Here is a 26301-nt window from a genome sequence, read left to right as displayed (position 1 = left end):
CTATCTCAGCGTCCTGAGTAGCTGGAATTACAGGCGTGCACCACCACATCCGGCTAAGTTTTGTATTTTTAGTAGAACTGGGGTTTCACCATTGTTAGCCAGGCTGGTCTCGAACTCCTGACTTTAGGTGATTCCCCCCCCCCCCAGCTTGGACTCCCAAAAGTACTGGAATTACAGGTGTGAGCCACTGTGCCCCGCCCATTTTCATACTGAACTTTTAAATAAGTTTTCTTTTTGGGGGTGGGATGATTATTGTAATCATACTTGGGAACAGGAGTGATGAGAAAAGTATATAAGTTACTTGAGATATGGGAAACGCTGTTTTCCATGTTTAGTTATGAGGTATTTAAGTCTGACTAGTGGAAAGTATGGATACATTTTATTTATTTATTTTTTGAGACGGAGTCTCGCTCTGTTGGAGTGCAGACTGGAATGCAGTGATGTGATCTCAGCTCACTGCAAATTCTGCCTCCCGGGTTCAAGTGATTTCCGGCTAATTTTTGTCTTTTTAGTAGAGACGGAGTTTGACCATGTTGGCCAGGCTGGTCTCACAAGTGATCTGCCTGCCTCCACCTCCCAGAGTGCTGGGATTACAGGCGTCAGCCACCGGGCCTGGCTGGATAAATTTTTATTATCAAGCATATAATTTAGGAATGATTAGTGTTGGTTTAGTTGAGTAGATTGGTACAATTAGTTTGAAATGATGCCTATGGTTTCCTATCATTTTGTCTTAGTGTTGATTAAAGACATAAAAATGTGAAATAATATGGTAATACTAAGGAATGAGAAAGTGCCCTTACAGGTGGGCAATGTAAGCTTTCCAGTAGAAGAATTGAAAGTAAATAGATATAAGACTAGAAAGTGAAACAATTCTGTACTGTAGGAGTGATGTTGACTCTGTTAAATAACTAGTTCCCAACCTTCAGATCCACCTGGGGAGCCCAAATATTTACCTACGTTTTTGGAGTTCTTAGGGGCTGAAACTTATGCTTGTGATTTTGTAGTAACATTCTACAGAGGAGACTCCGTACAGCCAAATTTGTGATACTCAAGAGCTTGTATGTTTTCTGCTTGGACTATATTGTTAATAAATGCATACATCTTTTGGTCTATTGGCAGATGATCCTTGTAAGATGTTGACATTTTGGGTATAAATCATGGTGCTTAATCTGTTTTCATTTTTTATGTATAAAATTAAATTCTTTTTGTCCTCTGCAGAAATATGAACCTCAAACTGAATCCTCTAAAGGCCCCATACAATGAAGTAGACATTGGTGGAAGCATTTAGTAAGTATTATTCAATTTACATGTTTAATCTGTTTAAAAAGTTTAAATACTACTTTGGAAATTTTGACAATTCGAGTCAGAATTGTAAATAGAGGGATTTAGTGAAACAACACAGTACAAGAAAATCAACATGGAGATTTTGCTTATTAATTTACTCCAATCTATTATTTTCTGCTTTCTTCACCTAGGCGAGTTAAAATGCAAACAACCCACATTTGAACATACCTCTAACACTATTATTAACGTGGATGTTGATAAATGGTTCCTCTTTTTTTTTGTAAATAAAGTTTTATTGCAACACAGCTATACTCTTTCATTTAGTTATCCTTTGCAGCTGCTTTCTCAGGATAGCAGCAGCAAGCAGAGGAGTTGTATTGAATGGCCACAAAGCCTAAAGTATTTCCTGTTTCATCTATAGGGAAAGTTTATCCTAGGTCCTACAACTATTCCTTTGTTAAGCGTTGCCTTAACCTATGTAGAACTCAAGCCCTTGGGTTCTCTTTTGGTAATAGAACATAATCTTTAATGATTTCCAATATTATAATTACTTCTAATTAATTAATTTGGAAGTTAAATTTGAAAGCCTAACAAAAAGTTCTTTAGTCTGATTGTCCCTGAAGTTATGCTTTGATGTTAGAAGACATGGTTACTACTCTGGAATAGTTTTCTAACTGACAGCCTGAAAATAGTTGGAAAGAGTTGATGGGAAGGTTGTATAAATGAATTTTGGTGAATTCTCAACATTATTTATTATTATTTTATTTTTCGAGACAGAGTCCCACTGTCACCCAGGCTAGAGTGCAGTGGCGTGATCTTGGCTCAGCACAACCTCCGCCTCCAGGGCTGAAGCGATTCTTCTGCATCAGCCTCCAGTGTAGCTGGGATTACAGTTACACACCACCATGCCCAGCTAATTTTTGTATTTTTAGTAGAGATGTGGTTTCACCATGTTGGCCAGGCTGGTCGTGAACTCCTGACCTCAGGTGATCCGCCCACCTCAGCCTCCCAAAGTGCTAGGATTATAGGTGTGAGCCACCGTGCCTGGCCAACGTGATTTATTATTGACAACCTTTTTGGTAATTATATATTAGCTACTTCATAAAAATAATTTTTTTTGAATCACATTTGGGAATCTAAATTTTAGGTGATAATTTTTGCCTATGGCTACTTCAGCTTGCATTGTGTAAATGGCTACTAGGGCCTGCAAAATATTTTGGAGGGGATTTGTTTTTTGATATGGGATGATGAAAGAGATGAAACCTTTTCTAATATAGTACAATTATTGGCTATGGTCATTTTAAAGAGATCAGTTGCCTGGCAAATAGTGGATGCTCAATAAATACTTAGTGTATCAATACAGCTTCTGTTAAACATTGTTTCTCAGCTAGTGTTTGGGTTTAATTTAAAAACAGACATTCACGATTAAAACAAGTTTTAATGAATTAATAAATATTAAATTTTAGGCATGCCTGAAAGGCAAAATTTTGACTAGGTAAAAATTAAAAGTGACAAGACTTCCTTTTTTCTCTGCAATTCTCCATCTCTTAGTTTGCATATATAGTCAAGTTTTAAACCAATGAGAACAGTAAGGAATATTTGATTTGATTGTAAACCTTAAATAAGATGACTCCTTTTCTTAGTTGTCATAATTGACATTCATTTTATAGTTAGTTTTTATGCCGATAAGACCCAGACTTGTTAATATATATTCTACTGAAGATTCAAGGTTATCTTGGTAATAAGACAACATATGTGAATTTACTTCTCAGGGCTTTCTTTATTTTTGTCCCGAGACGGAGTTTCACTCTTGTTGCACAGGCTGGAGTGTGGTGGCCATCTCAGCTCACTCAACCCCCCACCTCCCGGGTTCAATTGATTCTCCTGCCTCAGCCTCCCAAGTAGCTGGGATTATAGGCGTTTGCCACCACGCCCAGCTAATTTTTGTATTTTTAGTAGAGATGGAGTTTCACCATGTTGGCCAGCCTGACCTCGAACTCCTGACCTCAGGTGTTCGAACTCCCGACCTCCGACTCCGAACTCCCGGTCTCTGCTCGGCCTCCCTAAGTGATTGGATTACAGGTGTGAGCCACTGTGCCTAGTCTCTCAGGGCTTTCTTACATAAATATTTTTACATTTGAAGACAGACGAAGAAGATTGAAATCATCATAAGCAGCAAGAATGTTAGTTACATGATGAGAAGGATGAATTTTTGCTCTAAGTAATTTTACACCTGTTTGTCCCATCATTGGCTTTGAAATAAGTGTTTTTAGGTTTTAAAATAATTTGTTACATTAATAATAGTAGCTTTATGATAGTCATCCATTAAGACAATTAGGAGTCACTAATTTCTTTTTCTTTGTACTACTCTCTGCCCCCCCACCCCATTTTCTTTGCTATTAAAATGGGAAAATTTGCTGAGAAGTAGAGGAAAGGAGATAGTTTATTTTAGGGGAGCCCTCCTAATCGTGATCCAGATGGTGAATCACTTACCTGTGTATCCACCAACAATGTATTTTGTCATGTCCCAGTGTTTTTGGAACAAATTAACTAAAGTAGAATTTAAAAAGAATACCAGGCCAGGCGCCTGGTGGCTCAGGCCTGTTATCCCAGCACTTTGGGGAGGCTGAGGCAGGCGCATCACAAGGTCAGGAGTTCGAGACCAGCCTGGCCCACAGAGTGAAACCCCGTCTCCACTAAAATTACAAAAATTAGACAGGCATGGTGGTGTGTTCCTGTAGTCCCAGCTACGCGGGAGGCTGAGGCAGGAGAATCGGTTGAACCCAGGAGGTGCAGGTTGCGGTGAACTGAGACGGCGCCACTGCACTCCAGCCTGACGAACAGAGGGACTCCATCTCAGAAAAATAAAAAATAAAAGCCTTAGTTGAGTGCAGAGGCATATACTTGTGTTCTCAGCTATTGAGAAAGCTGAGGTGGGAATATCTCTTCCATCCAGGAGTTTGAAACCAGCCTGGGCAACGTAGTGAGACCTCAATCTCAAAAAATAATTAAAAATACAATGAAGAGAAGACCTCCATGTTCTACTTTTATGTTCTTCTGGATGTATGATATGTGGGAATTTTAAGGGGTAGTAGTTACTCATGGAAGCTTTGTTGCCATTTAAGTTTTTACCTTTGCTGTGGGAATGGTACTCTTAGAACATGCACATTATTTTAAAAAGGAAGTATAAACTAGTGATTATCAAAGGGGAAAATTTTTTTAATCATTTATATTATAAGCTTGAAGGTTATATGTGAAATATAGAAAAGATCTAGGTTTGTCTGATGATGGAGTTCTAGATCAAAACATCTCTTCCATGTCTGCAGTAATTCACAAGTTACTGGAAAGGAACGCGTAGAGGGCTTTGATATCTAAACCCTACCCAGTTTTCTGTAGGATTTTGATTTTAATGCAAGACTGCTGACCCCATGATCCTGTATGTTCTTCAGAGATACTCTTACTGATGATACATAAATGAACTTTGATTCAGTAAAGTCAGTTTGTAGGTCTCAAAATACTTTGGTTATTGTGATATATCAGAATGATAGCTAACATTTACTGAGATCTTTCTATATGTCAGGTAATATAAGTCCTATATAAGTATTCTTTCTACAGCTACAAGAGGTAGGTACTGTTTTTATTTTACAGATGAAGAACTGTGGATTTTGTTTCTGAGAGAATTTCCAGGCTCACAGAACTAAGCCTGATTTCTTTTTTGTATTTTTAGCATAACTTTGCTTATTTGCAAATAAAAGTTTTTATAAGAATTTGAATTCTATGAAAATAAATGGATTACTCCTAAATCTCTGATGCTTGAGTGAACACTTTTCCTTATTAACAAAATTCTCACTTCTGGCTTTGGATTGGCTTTGCAGGAGTGCAGATTGATCATAGCTTTTTTCATGTCCTAAGAGTTGTCAGAGTTTTCTCTTGAGGCATTTTTTTCTTTACTTTTTTTTTTTTTTTATTAACTATCTTTAAGTATATGACTGTGAGAGCATGATAAATATGCTATTTTCTAATCTCTGCTGTTGTCACATAAACCAATGTATTTTATTAATTTTGAAATACTAATAATGTCATTAGATTTTCTTTTGATTTTTTAAAAGAATAATGGATTTAGAAGGAAATCTGGATAAATTTTACCTGTCTTGTGTCAGAAAAACATAAAACTTGAGTTTTTTAATTAAGGTACCAAGATGAATAAATTGCATCTACAGATATTGAAATACGACTAATTTGATATTAATGCATTCTCAGTGTCATTGTTCATCATAATAGTATTTACATCACCAACTTCATTTAGAGCTTGAACCTTGTAACAATAGAGATTGAAAAGAAATTGGGTTATAATTAACTGTTTGACAGAGAATGATGTTTTTACTTTTATACTTCTCTATAGAAGTACATGTCCCTTAATTTTAAGGAATGAACAAGTCAGATGGAAGATATTTTACTGAGATCAGGAATGAATTGAGTAATTTAGTTTTCTTTTTAAAGCTGGGGAGAAATGAGCAAAATCAATTAAGGAGAAATACCTTGCTTTTGATATTTATTACTGATGCTGTGACACTCCCTTTAATCAATGTTTTTTTAATATGGGTGGCAGTATCTCGGTTAACCAAATAGTTAAATAGGTAGATTTTTGTATTGTGTATAGTAAACAGTATATCCTAATTATTGCCAACGAGACAAAGAAATTACCTAATGGGCTAAAATGCCCTTAAATTTACCTCAAATTCAGTCACCCTTGACTGTATCTCCACAAATTCAGTTGGAGAGCTGGAAAATTAATAGAGAAGGCCAGGGTTTAAATCTTGCTTTTTAAAATTATGTTTGGTCATGATGAATCTGAATCATTTATTTAATGATAAAATCATCTGACTTCTCACTTCAACTTCAGTTCAAATTATTTAAGTAATGGATTTATTTTTCTGTGAGACATTTGGTATTTTGGTAATGAGAGAGTATTATTTTAGTTGCATATAATTTGAAAACTGATAGCATTTTATGGCAGATCTATCAAGCCAGGCAGATATTTTGCATTTTTGATTTTTTTTTTTTTTTTTTTTTTGGTGGCTACATCTTTTCTGTATTCTCAGATATGTAGTTAAAGATGGTGTCACCTATAGTGGCCATTTCATTATCTAAACAAAATCAACATCTGTTGGATTGAAAAACTATGCTATGATCGACTGCTTTATGTGTGTGTGTGTGTGTGTGTGTGTGTGTGTGTGTGTGTGTTTTTTTAAAATCCCTTAAGATTCTTTTCTATAATTAGTTTTCTTTGAAGAAGCTTGGAAAGTTTTCTGCATTGAGATTTAGAATCCACAGTGTTTCTGTAATTTAGCTTTCCAGGAATTTTGAATTTTAATTTTGTTTTACTTTTATGTACACAGTATAATGATGTTAGTGTTAAATATTAAAAATCTGACTCTTCACTGGGACCTTTTTATAGATACTAATGTATCTGTGGTAGTACAAGGACTTTGTTACTTTTGTGTGCAGTCTTATGGAGGAATTGTGTGTGTGTGTTTTGCATACAACTTTAATATACAGTTTCATAGTTGAAAGCTGTTACAAAATTAAAGTTTTGTGTATGGTAGGATATCTTCAAGGTGGGTGGCGTTTTCTGTTTAAAAGATTAAGATTCCAACAGCATTTTTTTCTTTTAATTTTTTCATCAAGCACCCAGTCAGCTTGAAGAGTTTCAAATGGACCCTACCACTGAGAAATCAAGATGGCAGTCTACTATGGGGAATTGAGGAAAATGGATTAATACAAGAGTCCTGTGATAATACACAACCAAGACAGGGTTCTTTTAACATGGATTCCATGCAGTGATTGAAGACGTAGGTTTCTTATCCAACACAAATGGACAGTGGATTTGACTTTCTAAAGACTTTTTTTTTGTGGACATTTTGACATTTGGAGAAGAAAGATGGCACACTAACACAGATAACAGTTTTTATGCCTGGAATTTTTTGCAGTTTGATTTGTATGAGTATGACCTCTTGGAATGTTAACTTTAATAAAATTTATAACACTTTAAAATTTCTCAGTTTGGGTTTTTTTTTTTAAGTAGAGTTTCATTAAATGTTTACTTTTATTTTAGTAATACTTTGACCTTTATAGTTGCCAAGTGGTAAAGTGTACTGAATAAAGCTGGTCAATTGGAAATGGTGTAATCAAAAACATTTTACTTGGTTTATGAAGATTTATCATTTTTCACAAAGTTGTGCTCTTAGATGGTCATTTGGTTTAAATACTGTTTTGTTTGTGCTTTCATGAAACACCTTTCAAAACAGCTCAGTGGGTAATAATATAATCTGATTTTAATCTGCCACAAGATTTTAATGAACTTGAAACAAACTGCTTGTTGCTCCAAAATTTAGGATGAGTGATACACATATACTTCTGAATTATTTTGTGTTGATTGAAATGGTTTCTTAAGCTTTTTAATACTATAAATATATCTTGCTATAGAATATTCATCTGAATATTTAAACTGATGTCTCCTATTGTCTTACTATTAGAGGAAGAAGTGTTGGATTTATGGGTTAGGGTCCTCGGAGTATTCAGTTTTTTACATTCGTAATTATGTGTGTAATCCATTTTATATAACTTCGAAGTAAGATTAATATCTTGTATTGTCTTTATTTTGTACAATTGGGAATTTAGATTAAATGAACTGCACCCTGCCATAGATTACTTAACGTTTGATTTTTAAATACCAGGTTTTCATTTATTACTAATCAACTGATACCAGTTTTAGTAACTATTACAAAGGTGGTAGGCGTTATTTTGATAGACAAAATGAGTTGTTGATTCTGTTTTCCCATTTTACATGAGACGAAGAAATAGTTCAGGTTAAATTGTTTTGTGTTAATCATATTGTTTGTGATTCATGTCAAATACTGCAGCATACACATCCATGGTCAATACACGTGCACCATTTGTTATTGACTGATGTGAGGTGGTTGGTCTTTGTTACATTCAAAAACAGAATTTTGGATTTTGATCTTGGTACAAAATTTATCTTTGTGTAGAGAGTATGGAATTGAAACAGTTTGGATTATGGATTTTACCTAGATTGGACATTGTTGCTTTTGTTTGGTGTAAATCTAAAATGGATTTCTTCAGTGAGGGAGGGACATGGTTCTGGCAGAAAGGAAAGCTGATTGGATTTTTTTGGGTGTATGAATATGCTTGTCTGAATGGAGTGCTTGGTGAGAATATTGTTTTTGGAATTAGTGATTTGTTTCTGTGGATCTCATGGTCTTGATAATTAGGAGAATTTGCTTTGTGACATTAACTTTGATAATTTGCAATCAGGTGTGTCCTATTGTTAATAACATTGTTGAAATGGGTGTGTATACTTACTTGATTTGAACTACAAGGGAAGGGTTGGGATATGTGTTTTCTGTTGGATTTGGAGGTGGAGTTTCTTGGGTTACTGATTTAAAGGCGATCATGGTTGGCCCATACTCTTGAATTTAAAGATACTTGTTTTGCCTGAATCAGTGTGGGAAGTAAATATATTGTGATTATGAGAAGTTTCTTTGGGAGGAGGAGTGTAATATTTTCAAGGTTATATAATGGGTTAAAGAATTTTGTGAAAGAACAAAGAAAATGGATATTTTGAGTAAAATTGGTTGCATTAACTTTTGCTCCAATGCAACTGAACACTAGGGAGGCGCTCTTGAGTTGTAAAATTACCCCTTTCTTCCAGTTGAGATGGAAAATTCCCCCTTAAATTTTGTCTTTAGATTATTTTGAGGCATCACAAAGAAGGAAAAACTTGAATTTAGTTTATGAAATTAAGGTTTTACTTTTATTTAGCAATCATTTTACCCATTGGGGATTAATTTTACAAAGATTAGTACTTAAGCTGAGCTTTAGATTCTCTAAGAATTATCCCTTTTTCAAAATGGCTTGATAAAACACCACTTCCTGTCCAGGGAGGAAGTTATTTTAGCTCAAGGACTGAAATATTTAGCAGATCTTTAGACAAAAGGAACAAATTACATTTCTCTCTGGCTTAAAAGGGTGCTTGAGCCAGAGGGGTTAAGAAGCCCTCCCCCCTCCCCTGTTGGGGTGGTCTGGAGGGGCAGGGAGGTGTGGGGTGGGGTCCTTAGGCTCCCTGGGATGGAGGATCTCTCTCTCTCTCTCTCTCTCTTTTTTTTTTTTTTGGTGGAGATGAAGGGGTGGGTCTATGGTACATCACCTGAGTTGTGGGGTAAATGTAGAGAGTGTCAATCAAAGGCAGAGCTCTCAGAGCTGGGAAGGAGGCTCTAGATGGCGGCTGTGCCTTAGAGAGAGCGCGCTCTGCTCCCTGCCTTTGCCTCACTTTACGCAACTTTCCCTAACTTTCGGGCAGCCTCGGGGGGCCCCCGTAGCCCCCTGCCTTTCCTAGTGACTTAGTGGGGTCGATTTGAACCTTTTTTTGGGAGAAAAGCAGCTTTTAGGAGCTTTCTTTTCGTGCCTTGTTGGAAAGAAGCAGCCGTACTGAGAGCCCAGGTCGTTGTTTTTTCCAGCTTAGAAGCCATGGCGCACCTCCATTTTTGTGCGCTCTCCTAATGAGGTTTTTTTTCTTTCGGACCTGTTTTAGTATTAATTATTGCTTTATTTTTTTGACCAGTTAACATATTTGAGGGTTATTTTATTTATTTTTCGTTTTTTAACGGAGGATTTTGCCTTTATTTTTAATTATCTGGGATCTGATATTTTTCTACTAGTAGATAGGACTCTTGCTTTGGACATACTACATGGATCAGGTAAGTTCACGATCATTGGTGATAATTTTAAAGATTTATTTGTTAAAGTTTGCTTTGTTTTCTGTAAATACGAGAAATTCTTGGATGACGCAATAAGATACAGAGATTGTTATTTGTATCGAGTGTGCTACTTTGAGAAAGTTTCCTTATTGATAGTGATGCTTCCACTGTTCGGTTTATCCTGTTTTTTCTTTTAAGGAAAAAATGAAATATTTAGTTTTTTGGTGCTTACCGTTGTTGTATTATAACAATATCGTTAACATCGTCAGGACTTTGTTCCTGATAATAAAAAGCATCGATAGAAGCCGGGACCTTACCTTTCTTTCAACTTTTGACAGTAAATACCTGGGCACAGGACTTCAAAGCAAACACAGATTCCCCCTCCCCCTTAATATTTAAGAATTAAAAGATGATGAGAAATAAGGACAAAAGCCAAGAGGAGGACAGTTCGCTACACAGCAATGCATCGAGGTATGAGCTATCAACTTTCTTCCTTTTTGTCTTTTTTTTTGGGGGAGAAACCTCAGCTTACAATTGTTTACCTTGACAGACATGGATTGCTGTCTGTTTTATTGTGTTTTTCTAATTTGGATTCGTTTTTTAAAGCATGACCTTGAGATTGCTAATATGCCACACCCTAATTTTTTGGTAGCAATTTATGAAAGTTGAGTTGTGACTTAAGGCCTCTTACAGCAGTCAAAAGGTAAGGTACCTTTATTCAAAGGGGCCTTTCCTGTAACGTACAGTTTTTCTGTCAGTAAATTTCAGTTTTAGGTTTTGTACTGCAGAAAATGACCTTGTCGGTTTAGCCATTGCTGCATTGCACCATTTTACATACAAGGCAAATTTTTTCTTTGAAGAATCCAGGATATCTAAACTTGTAACTGAGGGCCATAGAGAAGCCTTGTAGTAGTAAATTATAGTAAATAGACATTTCAGAAAGTTATATGAATGAAAAAATGTACATTTAAAAACAAAATCACTTAAAGGACCCTTTGACTGATGCCTCTCAGTTTATATTTTTATGTGACTTTATATTTCTTTTGATATACTTGACATTTTAGGAAATTTTGATATGATTTATCAAAACCTTTACTTGATGGTTAAGAGTTCCTGCATTTATGAAATCAAATCTGTAATAACAGGAATCCTGGAATACTCTTAATATACTTCTATTTTGTGTTTGTTATTGTGATCATATTTACAGTTGTATATTTTACATTTAAATTATTTTAAGGTTTGCATTTGTATGCTTAAGACATTGATTTCTTGTTGGTAGATGTATTTTATCCTCACATTTTAGATGTAGCTGCTTTAAATTTACTGATGTATTTCGACAGAGTCGTCTGGAATGCTTTATCTTCTGAAGCTTACAAATGTACTGTTTGTGCAAATCATGATTTGTTTCACATTCCTTGGAGTACCTTATTAGTGATGAAGTAATAAAGCCTCTAAGATGTTTTTGTTGTATGACCTCTGTATATTAATTTTAAAAGTACATATGAATGCATTTTTTTGTGTTCTTAATGCATTTTCATTATAAATTTTAAATCATGTAGTTTAACAAGGATGTGATTCATTATGTTATTTTCCTTCCCAATTTTCTTTTACTTTTCTCATTTTTATAAATAATACACTCTTCTATTAGGCTAGTGAATTTGAAAGTTTTGAACATGACATATTACTAATCTGCTGAATTCTATTTATTTTATTTGACTAAAAGCATATTGAGCCTTGCTTTAGAAAATAAGTTACCAAATTTTTTTGCAAATTGAGTTGTCACCCAGTTTGTAGTGCTGTCTTAATTGAATTGCCCATGTAAATTACTAGATTAAATTGAGCACAGAAAGTTTTTTACTCATCCTAAACTGTTTTTTCTGGAAAGTAATGACAATTTGAAGAAATGAAAACCTCCAGATATATTTGGCAAATTATTAAAGATTCAGCACTAAAATTGTTGCTCCCTTGAGTGTATCATTTGCATAGTTCTCACATGGGTTTTGGCTTTCTTATGCAAGGTTTGTGGTTAACATCATTGATCAGACTATGCTTTCTAATTTTAAAAAATTGAGCAGTGTTGGTATTCTTTCAGTATTTTTACTCTCACCTGGAAAACTACCTTGAAGTTGTCAGGCATTTTGCCTCCTGGTAGTGGAGGTTACAGCTGAACATGAAGCATGTACTGACTGTACTTTTGAAATCATTTGTCAAGTATACTTTGAATCATATACCTGATGGATTTCCAAAAATATTTAAGACACTCTTTGAAAGAAGATACTTTTAAATTAGTTACCCTAAATTTCATACCTTAATACATATACATAATTATGACATCACTTCCTTTTAAAATTGTGCAGCTGAAGAATGTTACTGGCATTTTAATGTGATAGATTAATGTTACTTCTAGTGAGCTGAACTGTCCCTGTAATTAGTACTTGGTTCCTTCTGCCATCAGTGTTTTGATTGCCCAAAGTATAGTGTTTAGGGAATACTACGAAAATCACCTTTGCAGCCTGAGCCACAGAAGAAGAAATTAGTTTGCAGGTCAAGTAAACTTTGGTCTGAGAATTACTTTAGGATCTGGAAGGAATGAGTGCAAGTTTAGGTAAATCTGGTAATATCCTGTTTTTGGAAATAGTACAGTAGTTAATAGTGGTTACATAAGTTTGTATTTGAATTTGAAGTTAATGCTCAAGTCTAATACTTGTCACGATTTTGAAGATTAAAATTAATTTTAAAAAACGCTATTTTAAAACATTTGATATTTGTAAAATTGCTAAGTATTTAAAACAAAGTTTTAGTGATGGACATACAAGAAGTATGCCATACTTTTTATCTGAATAATTTGCAGCTTGTGGCCAACTTAAGTAACATCAAAGAATGAAAAGGGGACTGTGTGCACACAAAGAGTTCAGTGTGTTCTCTAGGGCACCACGTTCGCAATTTATCTTCAAGAATTGAACGAGTTTATTAAATTTATCCCCAAATCGTCTGCCTTGAGCCAGATTTTTATAACCTGAGGTGCGGGTAAATCCTACAATTTTCATTGGCACTTTAGCAGTTATTCTAAAAGGCTGGGGATGATTAGACATGGCATAATGCAGTTACTTGTGTACTAGAACAGGCAGTTTAACTGGCAGCCATTTTATGACGCTGATAATACATTAAAAAACGGGATTTTGGAGAAGACTGAATCTAAACTAACTGAAATCTGAAATACCAAAACCTATTTCCTTCCCCCTCTCTGCTCTTCTGGGGAGCTCTGGTGCCGAAATAAAAGGCAGCTCGATAGTTAGGGCACGGAGCAGCTCTTTGAGCCCCTGGCATCTTGGTGCAGGTCCAGCTCAGTCACAAAATGGCTGTTCCTTTGTGCCGCAGCGCTGACAGACATACTGCATTGCACTGTGTACTCGCCAAACAGCAGGAAGTTGCCGTGCCGAGTTCAAAGGCCGGCCGGTGCCGGCGCGGGGTGCTGATTGGCTGTGCGCGCGCTTGGTAACAGCAGGGTCAACGGCGGCGCCTTCCGCACCCCCCGCCCCGTGACGTCAGACGGCTCCCCGCGGGGGCGGGGAGAGAACGCAGTGACGTCTGGCCGCGTGCGCATGTCTGGCGCTTTCTCCTCCCCCTACCCAGGGAGCCGCACGCGGAGGGGAAAAGGAAGGGAACTCTAGTTGGGACTTTCCGGTGGGCGGCTGCTTTCCTGGACGCGTTTGCTCCTGGCAGTCCTGTCCGCCCATGGCTGTAGCGGTGTGCACTCTGTAGCGTGTGTTCTTTTGCCCATTTCCGGGAATGGTTTATCGTCTTAGAAGCGGCTGCTTTTGGAGAAAAAGTACAGGCACTATTTGGAAATCTTAAAATAGAAAATTTGTCCAGTTTTACAATTTTCATTTTCCCTTTTCATACTTTAGCGTCCCTCCCTCCCCGCCCCCGTGCAGTGTGAAGAGATGAGTGGGTTTAATTTTGTTAACATTGACCAAAACGTTTGAGTGTCAGAGGCGGATACTTGGTAGTGAAAACCTCTTGACGAGTGTTAACAGCTGTTTAACACATGGCTCATAAAGGGAAAATTATTTGAACTTGTCCCCGTGCATTTTTACTTGGTATTGTACGTTTTCTCAGTTGGTATTTGATGGAGAAAAACTCAGGTCAGTATGTGTTAAGTACTATATATTTAAGATTCACAGTGGGATAGTTTAGTAGAAAATAGAAAATTTTACATCTTTAATGACATTAAAAAGTGGCAGATACAGTGTTAGGCAACCATTACTATGTAAGTAAATGTCAGAAAACTACTCTTAAGTGTTAATAGCACTTGCTAATGCAGGGTGACTGACAGCTTGGCTGATAGTGGGGTCACTTGGCCAAATCTTGAGAATTATCTTCTCTAGGTCTGTATTTCGGGAATTCTGAGTCCCCGTAAACCGTTCCGGTTTATGCTCACTGGTTTGCCTTGTTTGGAAACGTTTGCAAGGATTTCTGGTTAAAACTTTATCGTTTAGCAACGATGTCTAATTACACATAATGAATTTAAGCAAGCAAGAAATTCAGTGGATTTATCTACTGTAGACGAAGTTTTTTCCTGCCATACTAGAGATTTTTAGCCGTTGAAAGGAGTAGGCTGTACTCTACTTAGCCATAGTTCAGAGTTATTTTATTAGTTGAGTAAAGTATGTTACTTCAAAGGAGATGTTGACTTCTTCAGTGCAGGTGATACTTGCTTGGGCGTATGTCAAGTTTCTGAATACAGTCTGAAAGTTAAAATTCACTATGATAGTGAGTTTTGTAGGTTCTCATAATCTAGGTTCTTTGAGAAGAATTATTTGGGTAGTTGATGAAAACTAGCTGAAATTGCATTTTCTGTTACAGAGAAGTGTTCATCAGATAATTTGTAACTGATTTTAAAATTATATGCTCAAATGTATGTTGCGTATAAAATACTAAACATCTTTAGAGAGTTAAGTACTTGTAGAACTTGATGACCATTTAACTGTAGCTTCCAATTTAAAAGTATACTTGCCACGAGAACAGTCTCCCTTTCTGTGTAGAGACTGAATTCTAATTAGTTGTGTTAATATTTTAATATTTGCTCAATGCCCTTCAGTTCCTAAAACTGGGGTCAAAGTAGTCAACATTGCAGTTATTTATTTTTTAAGAGGATATGAACTATTCTGTTATTTCAGATATTTTAGCCTAAATATCATTATGTGTTAAAATGCATACTATGATACAACAATTTACCTATTAACTGTTCATAATCTTGGAGCCAATTAACTTTTTTTTTAAATAACCAGTATTCTTAGGTATGTTTGTTGAGCCCTCTATTTTTTTTCCTTTGATTTGGAGAATGGCATCAGGTAGCAAGAAAAGAGTGTTGATCTCTCTCTCTCTCTCTCTCTCTCTCTTCTTGCTGTTTAAAATATGCACTTTCCAACTAATATTTGGCCATTAGGGAGTTAGTATCTTTGTAAAGAAAGATTAAGTCAGCAGAGGAAGGTGGGCAGATATTTTCGATAAGGACTTTTGGTTGTGACAGTTGTAGCAAGTTATTGCTTGAGTGAATCTGGAAGTTTATTTGAATTTTAACTAAAAGTCACAGATTTTATCATTAGTTTACTCTCCCCTACCCCCAAATAAAACAATTGACAGTTGTGAGAGACCTCCTGAGACCACATGGTATTTCTCCCGTAAAATTTGATAGACTAAGTCTGTTTCTGGCATAAAAATTGAGTGACTGCTGTGTGTCAGCCATTAAATATTTTCTTGCTATGAGTCATCTTTTTTTTTTTTTTTTTTGAAGATCCTTTAGTTTTTAGCTTCTTTCTGGTATCCTTAGAACTTGGCTTCCTTGAAGAACTTGGCTTTCTTGAAGGGGTGTCACTTGAACAAATAAACTAGAAAAAAAAAAAGAAAAAAATTCCTCTAAGAGTATTTTGTATACAGGTGAAAGTAACTGTTGTCTTGGTTACACTGGGTGTGTCACAGCTGAGTAACTCCCTCCTGCACTCGAGCTTGACTAAGCATTGAGTTCAAATGTATACCTTTGCAAAGTTGCCAATCACAACTTGTTTGGAACTTTAGGGTTATCATTGTAAAGCCTGAGTAATAAAACTTGACTCAGTCATCCAGTGTCCAGGCTGGATTGTATTTTTATTTTGTAATCAGTAATTAAGCACAATGCTGGAACACATTACTTATATTTGTCTTATTACCCTTTTCTGTAATCAGTGGAATCTTTAAGTGATAAAGCAAATCTGGGAAGAGACCTTTCTAAAAAAAGCTCCTATATACTGAATATATTTGAGCCCTGATTATGAAGTGAGGGACAAGGCTTTTCTTTTTGAAATAAATGATGGAGGACATAGATATGTGATAGCCATTCATGCTACATAATTTAGCATTTTATTGTTAACATGTTTGATTATGGGTCTCCTTTTTTGGTATTTCAACATGTTCTGGACTGGATATCATACTGAAAAGTGTTTCAATTCTCATTACTGAGTCCCTGTAGTTTGGGGACAATGTGATCACTGATCTTGAAGGAGAGAATGTTACACAAGCATCCTGGTTAAGGCAGCATTGTAGGGATAGTCCGGATTTTATCCTTTGAGTTTAATTCTGATGAGTCGTTTTGTGACATTTGTGACATTTTGTCACTTGTATATGCTTAACTGTTACCTCCGTGCCTGGCAAGAGTTAGGTACGAGTTCAACTTTTACTTTAGTCCTGAAAATTTTTGTTCCCAGTTTAGGCCAGTGAAGAAGCACTTATGATTGGACTTGTAATTTTCTCATTTTAAAAATGTAGATAATCTTCATTGGGTCATGAAGATTAAATAATATAATGCCCATAAAATGCTTAGCAAAAGAGCCCATCACATTAAAATTGCTCAATCAATGTAAGGTTTTAGTAACGTTATTTTATTCTTACTGTTTCATCTTACTTTCTTGCACCCCTCCTTCCTGCATGTCCTAAGTTCCTCTTCAAGAGCTAGGTTGGCCCTGAGGAACTCGCTGGTTGTCTTGGCCTACCAGGAGAGATTTGTGAGAATGATTTTAGGAGGCAAGTCCCCATTTAGTCAGCTTGGGTGTGTTTTACAGTTCATCCTCTCTTAGAATTTTTTTTTTTTTTTTTTTTTTTTTTTTTTGAGAAGAGCCAGCCTTTTGAGAGAGCATATGACTTTTCCTGGACTACAACAGCTTCTTGTGTGAATCACAGCCCTGCTTTTGCCAGTTAGTCTGAGTAGATAACTACTCCCTCCCCCCCACCCCCAAGATGGTAATTATTGCCCTGGTTTATCCTCTGTCTCATTTCCCCTCTCAAGCTGTTACAGAATGAATACTGAATACTATGGTGCATTGCTCCATGGATATAAATGTAACAGCAGTAATATTTACAAGCAATGTCTAATTGGCTGTAGCTTGCTTTCAGTATTCAGTCTAAACCATAGGACTATATATTTGTCTTAGCATAATGCCAAACATGCAAGTCTACTTAAACTGTAGTCTTAGGATTTGTGTGTTTTGGGTTTCTTCTACTTCCTCTATTTCCTGTCCTTTTTGGGTTATGGGTCAGTTGGGTTCTACTTTTTGTTCCCATTTCAGACTATGGAGAACTAAAAATACCAGTGTCCAGCCCTGTCCCTAGAATCTAGTTAATTTTTAAAAGCTCTCCATATGTTTCAGATTTGCATGTGTTTCTGTATGTTTGCAGTATCTCCACGTGTTTTCGTATCTTCTGATGGAGCACTTCTTGTACTTAAATTCTTTTCTAATAACCGTTGGTCTTTCCATTGCCTGTCCCGTTTTTAAATTCCCCTTTTAGTCTTAATAGCTGCTTGAGTTAGGAGCTCTGGAAGCAAAGGTGGGGTAGGATGCTGAGAGGGGGAATTGTAGGCTTGATGGAAGAGCATGTTTCTATATTGAATGTCATGGCAGGTCCAGCTCTAGGCATACCTTTAAAATGTATGCACAGACTGTAATCCCAGCAGTTTGGGAGGCCCAGGCAGGCGGATCACTTGAGGTAGGAAGTTCGAGAACACCCTGGCCAACATGGTGAAACCCTGTCTCTACTAAAAATACAACAGTTAGCTGGGCATGGTGGTGGGTGCCTTGTAGTCCCAGCTACTCGGGAGGCTGAGGCAGGAGAATCGCCTGAACCTGGGAGGCGGAGGTTGCAGTTAGCTGAGATCACACAACACTGCACTCCAGCCTGGGAGACAGGGTGACAAAAAAAAAAAAAGGTAAAGAAAAAATATATATGCAGATGGGCTTTCTCACCTCAAGATTTTTGAATTCCTTCTAAGTGTCTTCTAGTTGCTTTAAGCTGTTGTGGTCCCTTCCGTAGTGTACTTCTCTCCTTCCATCCTTTGGATATCTTCAGAAGTTGAGATTGTAGAATTATTATTATTTTTTTTATTTTTTATTTTTTATTTTATTTTATTTTTTTTGAGACAGAGTCTCACTCTGTCGCCAGGCTGGAGTGCAGTGGCGGGATCTGGGCTCACTGCAAGCTCCGCCTCCCGGGTTCACGCCATTCTCCTGCCTCAGCCTCCCAAGTAGTCTACAGGCGACCACCGCCACGCCCGGCTAATTTTTTGCATTTTTAGTAGAGACAGGGTTTCACCGTGTTAGCCAAGATAGTCTCGATCTCCTGACCTCGTGATCCACCCGCCTCAGCCTCCCAAAGTGCTGGGATTACAGGCGTGGGCCACCGCGCCTGGCAGATTGTAGAATTATTTACTTGGAATGCCATTACATTCCATTCTAAACTTCTTTTCTCTTGGGTTTATAAAAACATTGGTGGGTTGTGAATTGTGAACAACATTTAAAAAATAGACTAGAATAGAATATGGTAATAAACTCCAGGGTATCCCATTAGTATGGGCTGTTTCTAAGCCTAGCTGGTAATCTTTCACTTTGGATTTTTTGTTCTTGTTGGGACAGAGTCGCACTCTGTTGTGCTGGAGTTGTGGCATTATAGATGCCTCAGGCGGGATAATTTGTTATTGTGAGGAACTGTCTCATAAACAGTGCAGTGGTGCAATCACAGCCCACTGCAGCCTCAGCCTCCCTGGTCTCAGGTGATTTTCCCACCTCAGCCTCCCTAGGAGCTGGGGCCACAGGTGTGTACCACCCCACCTGTCTGATTTTTTTAGAGATGGGTTTGCACCATGTTGCCCAGGCTGGTCTCTAATTCCTGGGCTCACCTAGACCTCCCAAAGTGCTGGGATTACAGATGTGTGCCACTGTACCTGACTTTCACTTTGGATTTTATCAGGAAGGAAAATTGTACATGGTGAACATTTTGTAGAAAAATACCAAAGTAGATTTATATTTATTGAGTGCTTACTCTGGGTAAGGGACTGTTTTAAGGGTTTTACGTGTGTGTGTGTGTGTTTGTGTGTGTGTATATATATATATTTTCTTTTGAGACAGGGTTTCACTCCCATCTCTCACACCAGAGTGCAGTGGTGCAATCTCAGTTCACTGCAACCTCCATCTTCCAGGCTCCAACAGTTCTCCTGCCGTAGCCTCCCTAGTAGCTGGGACTACAGGCACATGCCACTGCACTTAGGTAATTTTTGCATTTTTTGTAGAGATGGGGTTTCGCCATGTTTGCCAGGCTGGTCTTGAACTGGGCATGAGCTGCCATGCCTGGCTATATGTATATTTTATTTAATGTGAAAGTCAGTATAGCAAAAATGTTAGTAACCCTCCGAAAGTTAACCAACTCGCTAAATGAACTATTACATAGGCCTCTTCCTTTAAAAGCCTGTGGATGACCTTAGATCCTGCTGATCTTACTTATTATTTTTTTGAGACGGAATCTCGCTCTGTTGCCCAGGCTGGAGTGCAGTGGGGCCATCTCTGCTCACTGCAACCTCTGCCTCCCAGGTTCAAGAGATTCTTTTTTTTTTTTTTGAGACGGAGTCTGGCTCTGTCGCCCAGGCTGGAGTGCAGTGGCCGGATCTCAGCTCACTGCAAGCTCCGCCTCCCAGGTTCACGCCATTCTCCTGCCTCAGCCTCCCGAGTAGCTGGGACTACAGGCGCCTGCCACCTCGCCTGGCTAATTTTTTGTATTTTTTAGTAGAGACGGGGTTTCACCATGTTAGCTAGGATGGTCTCGATCTCCTGACCTCGTGATCCGCCCGTCTCGGCCTCCCAAAGTGCTGGGATTACAGGCTTGAGCCACCGCGCCCGGCCGGTTCAAGAGATTCTTTTGCCTCAGCCTCCCTAGTGGCTGGGATCACAGGCATTTGCCACCACACACCCAGCTACTTTTTACTATTTTTAGTAGAGATGGGGTTTCACCATGTTGGTCATGCTGGTCTCAGACTCCTGACCTCAAATGATCTTCTCACCTCGGCCTCCCAAAGTGCTGGGATAACAAGGGTGAGCCACTGCGCCTGGTCCCTGCTGAGCATTTACTGCCCATGCTGTTCTGTTCCTTCATTTCAGTTTTGTGCTTACCAAGGATTAGTAGATACATCTTGAATTTGTTTATGCTGGTTGTACAGTCACGTGTTGCTTAACAGTGGAGATACATTCTGAGAAGTATGTTGTTAGGTGATCTTGTGGTTGTGCGAACATCTCACTTACACAAACCTATATGGTATAGCCTACTGCACACTTATGCTATATGGTATATAGCCTGTTGCTTCTAGGCCACGACTCTATAGAGCATGTTATGATACTGAATGCTGTAGGTGATTGTAATACAACGGTAAATATTTGTGTATCTAAACAGAAAAGGTACAGTTAAACTACAGTATTACAGTCTGACGGGATCACTGTTGTATGTGACATCAGTCATTGACCTAAACTTTCTTATGTGGTGCATGATACTTTTTTACTTTGCATTTAAATTAAATAGCAAGTCAGTAGGTGAAATGATTATGAGAGGTTGTTTCAGTGAAAACTAAGTTGAATGCTTTAGGAAGACTAAATAACAGCTAGCATGTATAGTACCGCCTAAGAATCTAGAACTTGTTCTGATTCCTTTGTATATGTGTGTTTGTGTAATTCTCACAACTCCTGAGGTACACATGCTTATCCCTATTTGCTAGATGAGAAAATTGAGGCACAAGGAGAGTAAATGGTAGAATTGGGATTCGAACACTGGCAGTTTGACTCCAGGATTGATAAAGATCTTGTGAAAAGTTGCTGTCAAATTAATGGGTAAGAGGAAAGTTAGCCAGGTGCTGGCTGATGCTTGTAATCCCAGCACTTTGGGAGGCTGAGGCTGGCAGATATTTGAGGCCAGGAGTTTGAGACCAGCCTGGCCAACATGGTGAAAACCTGCGTCTACTAAAAATACAAAAACTAGCCGGATGTGGTGGCGCATTCCTGTAATCCCAGCTACTAGGGAGGCTGAGGCTGGCAGATCACTTGAGGCCAGGAGTTCAAGACTAGCCTGGCCAACATGGTGAAACCCTGTGTCTACTAAAAATACAAAAATTAACTGGATGTGGTGGTGTACTTCTGTAATCCTGGCTACTAGGGAGGCTAAGGCAGAGACGCTTGAACCTGGGAGGCAGAAGTTGCAGTGAGCTGAGATTGCACCAGTCCACTCTAGCCTGGACAACAGAGTGAGACTCTGTCCCCCCAACCCCTGCCCAAGAAAAAATCAACAACAAAAAAGAAACTAATGTATATGAGACTGGGGAAAATAGTAAAAATCTTGCATAATTCTGTAGTTTGCTTCTTTTTAAACACTTTGCATTTTAAAGAAACAATTAAAATCACAGTGCATTGTGGATGTGACTGATGCCAGACACACATTCTGCTGTTCAAAAGACCATGACTACATCAAAAGATTCTAGTTAAAATGTTGCCCCGAAGTAATAATGCTCATGGGGATAGTATAAGAAACAAACGCACAAAGGTGAGTAGATGGGAGGTACTGGAGGCCTCAGAACTTCACCTTTGTGCAGTTTGTCCTCCATTGCCACACATGAACTTTGGATTTGGCCACAGTTTTTGAAGATTTGTGCTTTGCTTCAAGTTTGTATTTTTTGTTGGAAACTTAGTTCCCAGAGAGGTTTTGCATGAGTATCACTTGGAGAATTTTAAAAGCCAAGCTCCCTGTCTGATTGGATTTAGGAGCCATGTAGTAGGTTTGAGGAATTGTCCAAAGCTCTGGTGGGTCTGTGGCATAGCTAGGCTTGAGAACTGTTGTGTTTATCTGCCCTCTGGGGAAATAGTTCTTGAGTGTTGACAATCTTGAGACGAGTCTGGCTCTGTCGCCTGGGCTGGAGTGTGGTGGCGCAATCTCGGCTCACTGCAACCTCCGCCTCCTGGGTTCAAGTGATTCTCCTGCCTCAGCCTCCGAAGTAGCTGGGGTTACAGGTGTGTGCCACCATGCCTGGTTAATTTTTTTTTTTTTTTTTTTTTCTGGTTAATTTTGTATTTTGTTTTGTTTTGTTTTGAGACAGAGTCTCGCTCTGTTGCCAGAGTGCAATGGAGTGCAATGGTGCGATCTTGGCTCACTGCAACCTCCGCCTCCTGGGTTCAAGCGATTCTCCTGCGTCCGCCTCCAGAGTAGCTGGGACCACAGGTGCCCGCCCCACGCCTGGCTAANTGGCTCTGTCGCCTGGGCTGGAGTGTGGTGGCGCAATCTCGGCTCACTGCAACCTCCGCCTCCTGGGTTCAAGTGATTCTCCTGCCTCAGCCTCCGAAGTAGCTGGGACCACAGGTGCCCGCCACCACGCCTGGTTAATTTTGTATTTTGTTTTGTTTTGTTTTGAGACAGAGTCTCGCTCTGTTGCCAGAGTGCAATGGAGTGCAATGGTGCGATCTTGGCTCACTGCAACCTCCGCCTCCTGGGTTCAAGCGATTCTCCTGCGTCCGCCTCCAGAGTAGCTGGGACCACAGGTGCCCGCCCCCACGCCTGGCTAATTTTTTGTATTTTAGTAGAGATGTGATTTCACTATTTTGGCCAGGCTGGTCTCGAACTCCTGACCTCGTGATCCGCCGACCTCCTGATCCACCCTCCTCAGCCACCCAAAGTGCTGGGATTATAGGCGTGAGCCACTGGCACCGGGCCCTGACCAACTAAAATGGTTAGTGTGTGTTCCATTTAGATGCAGGTTGACGTTCAAATAGAGGCAATATATGACTGGTAAATTGTAATTTCAAAGGAAAGCAGTAATGGGTCAAACTCTTGGACTGTTCTCTTTCTTTCCCTTGCTTAAAAAAAAGTCTGTTCCCTCTGAATCTAGCTCTATATAGATGTTCAAATCCTTAAGTTTACTTGCTAAAAATCACCTGAGGTGCTTGTTCAACATATTCCCAGGCTTCTTGCTTGAAAGTTAAAAAATTCAGCCATTCTAGGGTTGTGTCCAAGAATCTGTATGTTGAACAGCAACCTCAGTTGATTCTTGTACTGAGGCAAGTTTGGGAATAAGGTTAGTGTGGGACAGGGTTTCGATCTTTTGTGTTCTGTTCTGCTGCTTTTTTAGCTGTAGAATCTTGGGCAGGAGCGTCTGAGTCTGTTTCTTCATCTTTTAAAACAGAGTAAGAGTAGTACTTGTCTCTTACGGAAGGAAGTTCAAATTAAATAAAATGATACTTCTAGGCAGTGGTCTTTAACTAGTGGCGGGTTTGTCCCCTTCCATTACCCTGGACATTTTTGCTTGTCACACTGGGGATGGGGGTGCTACTGGCCTCTAGTGGATAGAGGCCAGAGATGCTACCAAACATCCAAGAGTGGGTATGAGACAGCTCCTCACAATAACAAATTATCCAGTCTCAGGCATTTATAATGCCACCAATAGGCTGTGCACGTTGGTTCACACCTGTAATCCCAGCACTTTGGGAGGCGGAGGTGGGATCCCTTGAGCCAGGAGTTCGAGACCAGCCTGGGCAATTTAGGGAGATGCCATTTCTACAAAAAATGTAAAAATTAGCCGGATATGGCAGCACACACCTATAGTCCCAGCTATTTGGAAGGCTGAGGTGGGAGGATTGCTTGAGTCCAAGAGGTTGAGGCTGCAGTGAGCTGTGATGGCATTACTTGCACTCCATCCTGAGCAAGACCCTGTCTCCAAAAAAAAAAAAAAAAAACAAACAAACCTATGATTGAGAAACCGTGCTTGCCATGGTGAATGTTGGTTGTTAGTAAGAAAGTTGAGGCCTTTTGTGGTTTCTTCTTGGCCTGATCCAGGAAGCCCTCTTACTCCCATGACGTTATGGGCATACGTTTCACATTTATTATTGGGATTGGTAATCAGATCTTTTAATCTCCTTTGAACTTTGGGAGTTTCTGAAAGCACCATATATTTTATAGAAGTCTAAAGTTTATAACCTAAACATTAGCTAACTAAAGACAAGACTCACAGGGCTGAAAGGAACTCTTGGTCAAATTGGTCCATCTGTCTGTCCTTAGGGCTTTAATGGGTGTAAATATGTTGCCTGAGGTGGTTAAGTATTCTTTTGTTAATGAATTCTGGGGAGAACTCCCCTTGTAACTGCTTTCACAGCTTGGTTATTTACAAAGACTTCATTTTTACCTGAATAGAAAGCTTCCTTTGTCTTTTGTATGTAGCATTGTCAGATCCTGATTAGGTAGGTATTTGTGAAGTGCTTTATCTAATTTGTACCTTATCTAGGCTTCTTGATAGAATACATGTTTCTCTAATGTATGCCTGGGTGCTAATAATTTGGTGCTGTGGAAACTACTCATATTTGGTTATTGGGGAGCAGAAGTAGTGTGCATGAAGAGGCCAAGGTGATGCCTGCCTGGCTTCAGCTGTGAATTTTAGAAATATACTTATTAAAGGTAAATTTTTTTTTTTCTCTCTTTACCGCTGGATTTCTTAATCTGGGAGGTACTTGATGGAATTTAGCCTTTTTATCCCTTGAAATTATAAGCAGCATTTTGTGTACACTTTTTCTTATACATGTACCTTTTCTGCTGTCAGAAGATAAAATTTCAACAAATTGAGTATAAAGATCTAATTGGATTTTATTGTTGATTAACAAATTAGGTAGCACCCCATCTATAAAAAAAATAGTGCCCATTGGGCATGGCGGAACAATCGGTTTTTATAAGGTTGAGCAGGAACAGGGAAACAACATAGTCCAAAAATGTGGGTTGTTTAACGTCAGGTTACTTGAGGTTAATTTGCTTGTAAGGGTTAAAGCAGAGGGAACTTCTTAATGCCACCTCAGACTGCCTGTTTAGAGATTTGGGTATCTTCTCTCCTGAAGGTAAGGTAAACAGTTTAGAAGTTTAACGTGAGTGACTCCATTTTGGTTTGGTCTGTTAGGGTCTAGGAGCTCAGTCCAAATTAGTGGCCTTCCATAGATTCTATTTAACACTGGAAGGAGGGTCCATAGTGTTGCGTGTGTTAGGGTGACTACTGAGAGCACTGATGAATCCTGGGGAGGGCCTGCACCTTAGAACTGATCAGTTCTAAATGTTACAAACAGACCTCTTTTCTCAGAAATTAAGAATTCAGAAAAGTTCAAAGGATACAATTAAAGTTTTTTTTTTGTTTTTTTTTGAGACAGAGTCTCGCTCCGCCCAGGCTGGAGTGCAGTAGCTCACTGCAAGCTCCGCCTCCCAGGTTCAGGTGATTCTTCTGCCCGCCTCCCGAGTAGCTGGGACTATAGCTGGGACTACAGGCGCTTGCCACCATGCCCGGCTAATTTTTTGTATTTTCAGTAGAGACAGGGTTTCACCGTGTTAGCCAGGATGGTCTCATCTGACCTTGTGATCTGCTGGCCTCGGCCTACCAAAGTGCTGGGATTACAGGAGTGAGCCACCATGCCCGGACTAATAAAGTTTTAAAATAAAAAAGTTGGACATAGCTAGGGTCACTTTTATGATTTTGGCATAAAATAGCTAGAAAAATAAAAATGCGACATACCTCCCTAACAATTTGCCCACAAGGAAATTCCTTGTGGACAAAGAACTCAAAGCCATCCCTCTGTTCACCTGAGACAAATGCGTATGTGATTGCTTCCTCTGCCCTGTTGTCTTGCTAAGCCAGACTGATGCATAAATGACTATTCCTCTACTCTCTTCTCACATGGGACTAGTGTATTCAGTGAAAGGCTGATCAAGAGACTTAAAAGAATGCAACCGTTTGTGTATTATCTACCTATGACCTGGAAGCCTCCTCCCCTGCTTCAACTTGTCCGGCTTTTCCAGACCAAACCAGTGTGCATCTTACACATATTGATTGATGTCTCATGTCTCCCTAAAATGTGTAAAAACCGGCCGGGCGCGGTGGCTC

At 38.8% G+C, this 26301-nt stretch overlaps 1 protein-coding gene across 1 annotated transcript in view; it reads left to right on the top strand.

Moving 5' to 3' along the window:
- Positions 1 to 26301, top strand: part of CHD2 (chromodomain helicase DNA binding protein 2) — a 151438-nt gene that overhangs the window by 7336 nt on the left and 117801 nt on the right. Inside the window, 3 exon segments of the mRNA XM_017875233.1 lie at positions 1219 to 1287; positions 6973 to 10061; positions 10400 to 10532. Of these exon segments, the coding sequence (XP_017730722.1) occupies positions 10471 to 10532 (62 nt within the window). The 5' untranslated portion in view covers positions 1219 to 1287; positions 6973 to 10061; positions 10400 to 10470.

Source organism: Rhinopithecus bieti, unplaced genomic scaffold (assembly GCF_001698545.2).
Source record: "Rhinopithecus bieti isolate Rb0 unplaced genomic scaffold, ASM169854v2 scaffold_9696, whole genome shotgun sequence".
In the NCBI taxonomy this organism is placed as follows: domain Eukaryota; kingdom Metazoa; phylum Chordata; class Mammalia; order Primates; family Cercopithecidae; genus Rhinopithecus; species Rhinopithecus bieti.
The sequence above is the reverse complement of the archived record's forward strand: the minus strand, read 5'-3'. Positions and strand labels throughout refer to the sequence as shown.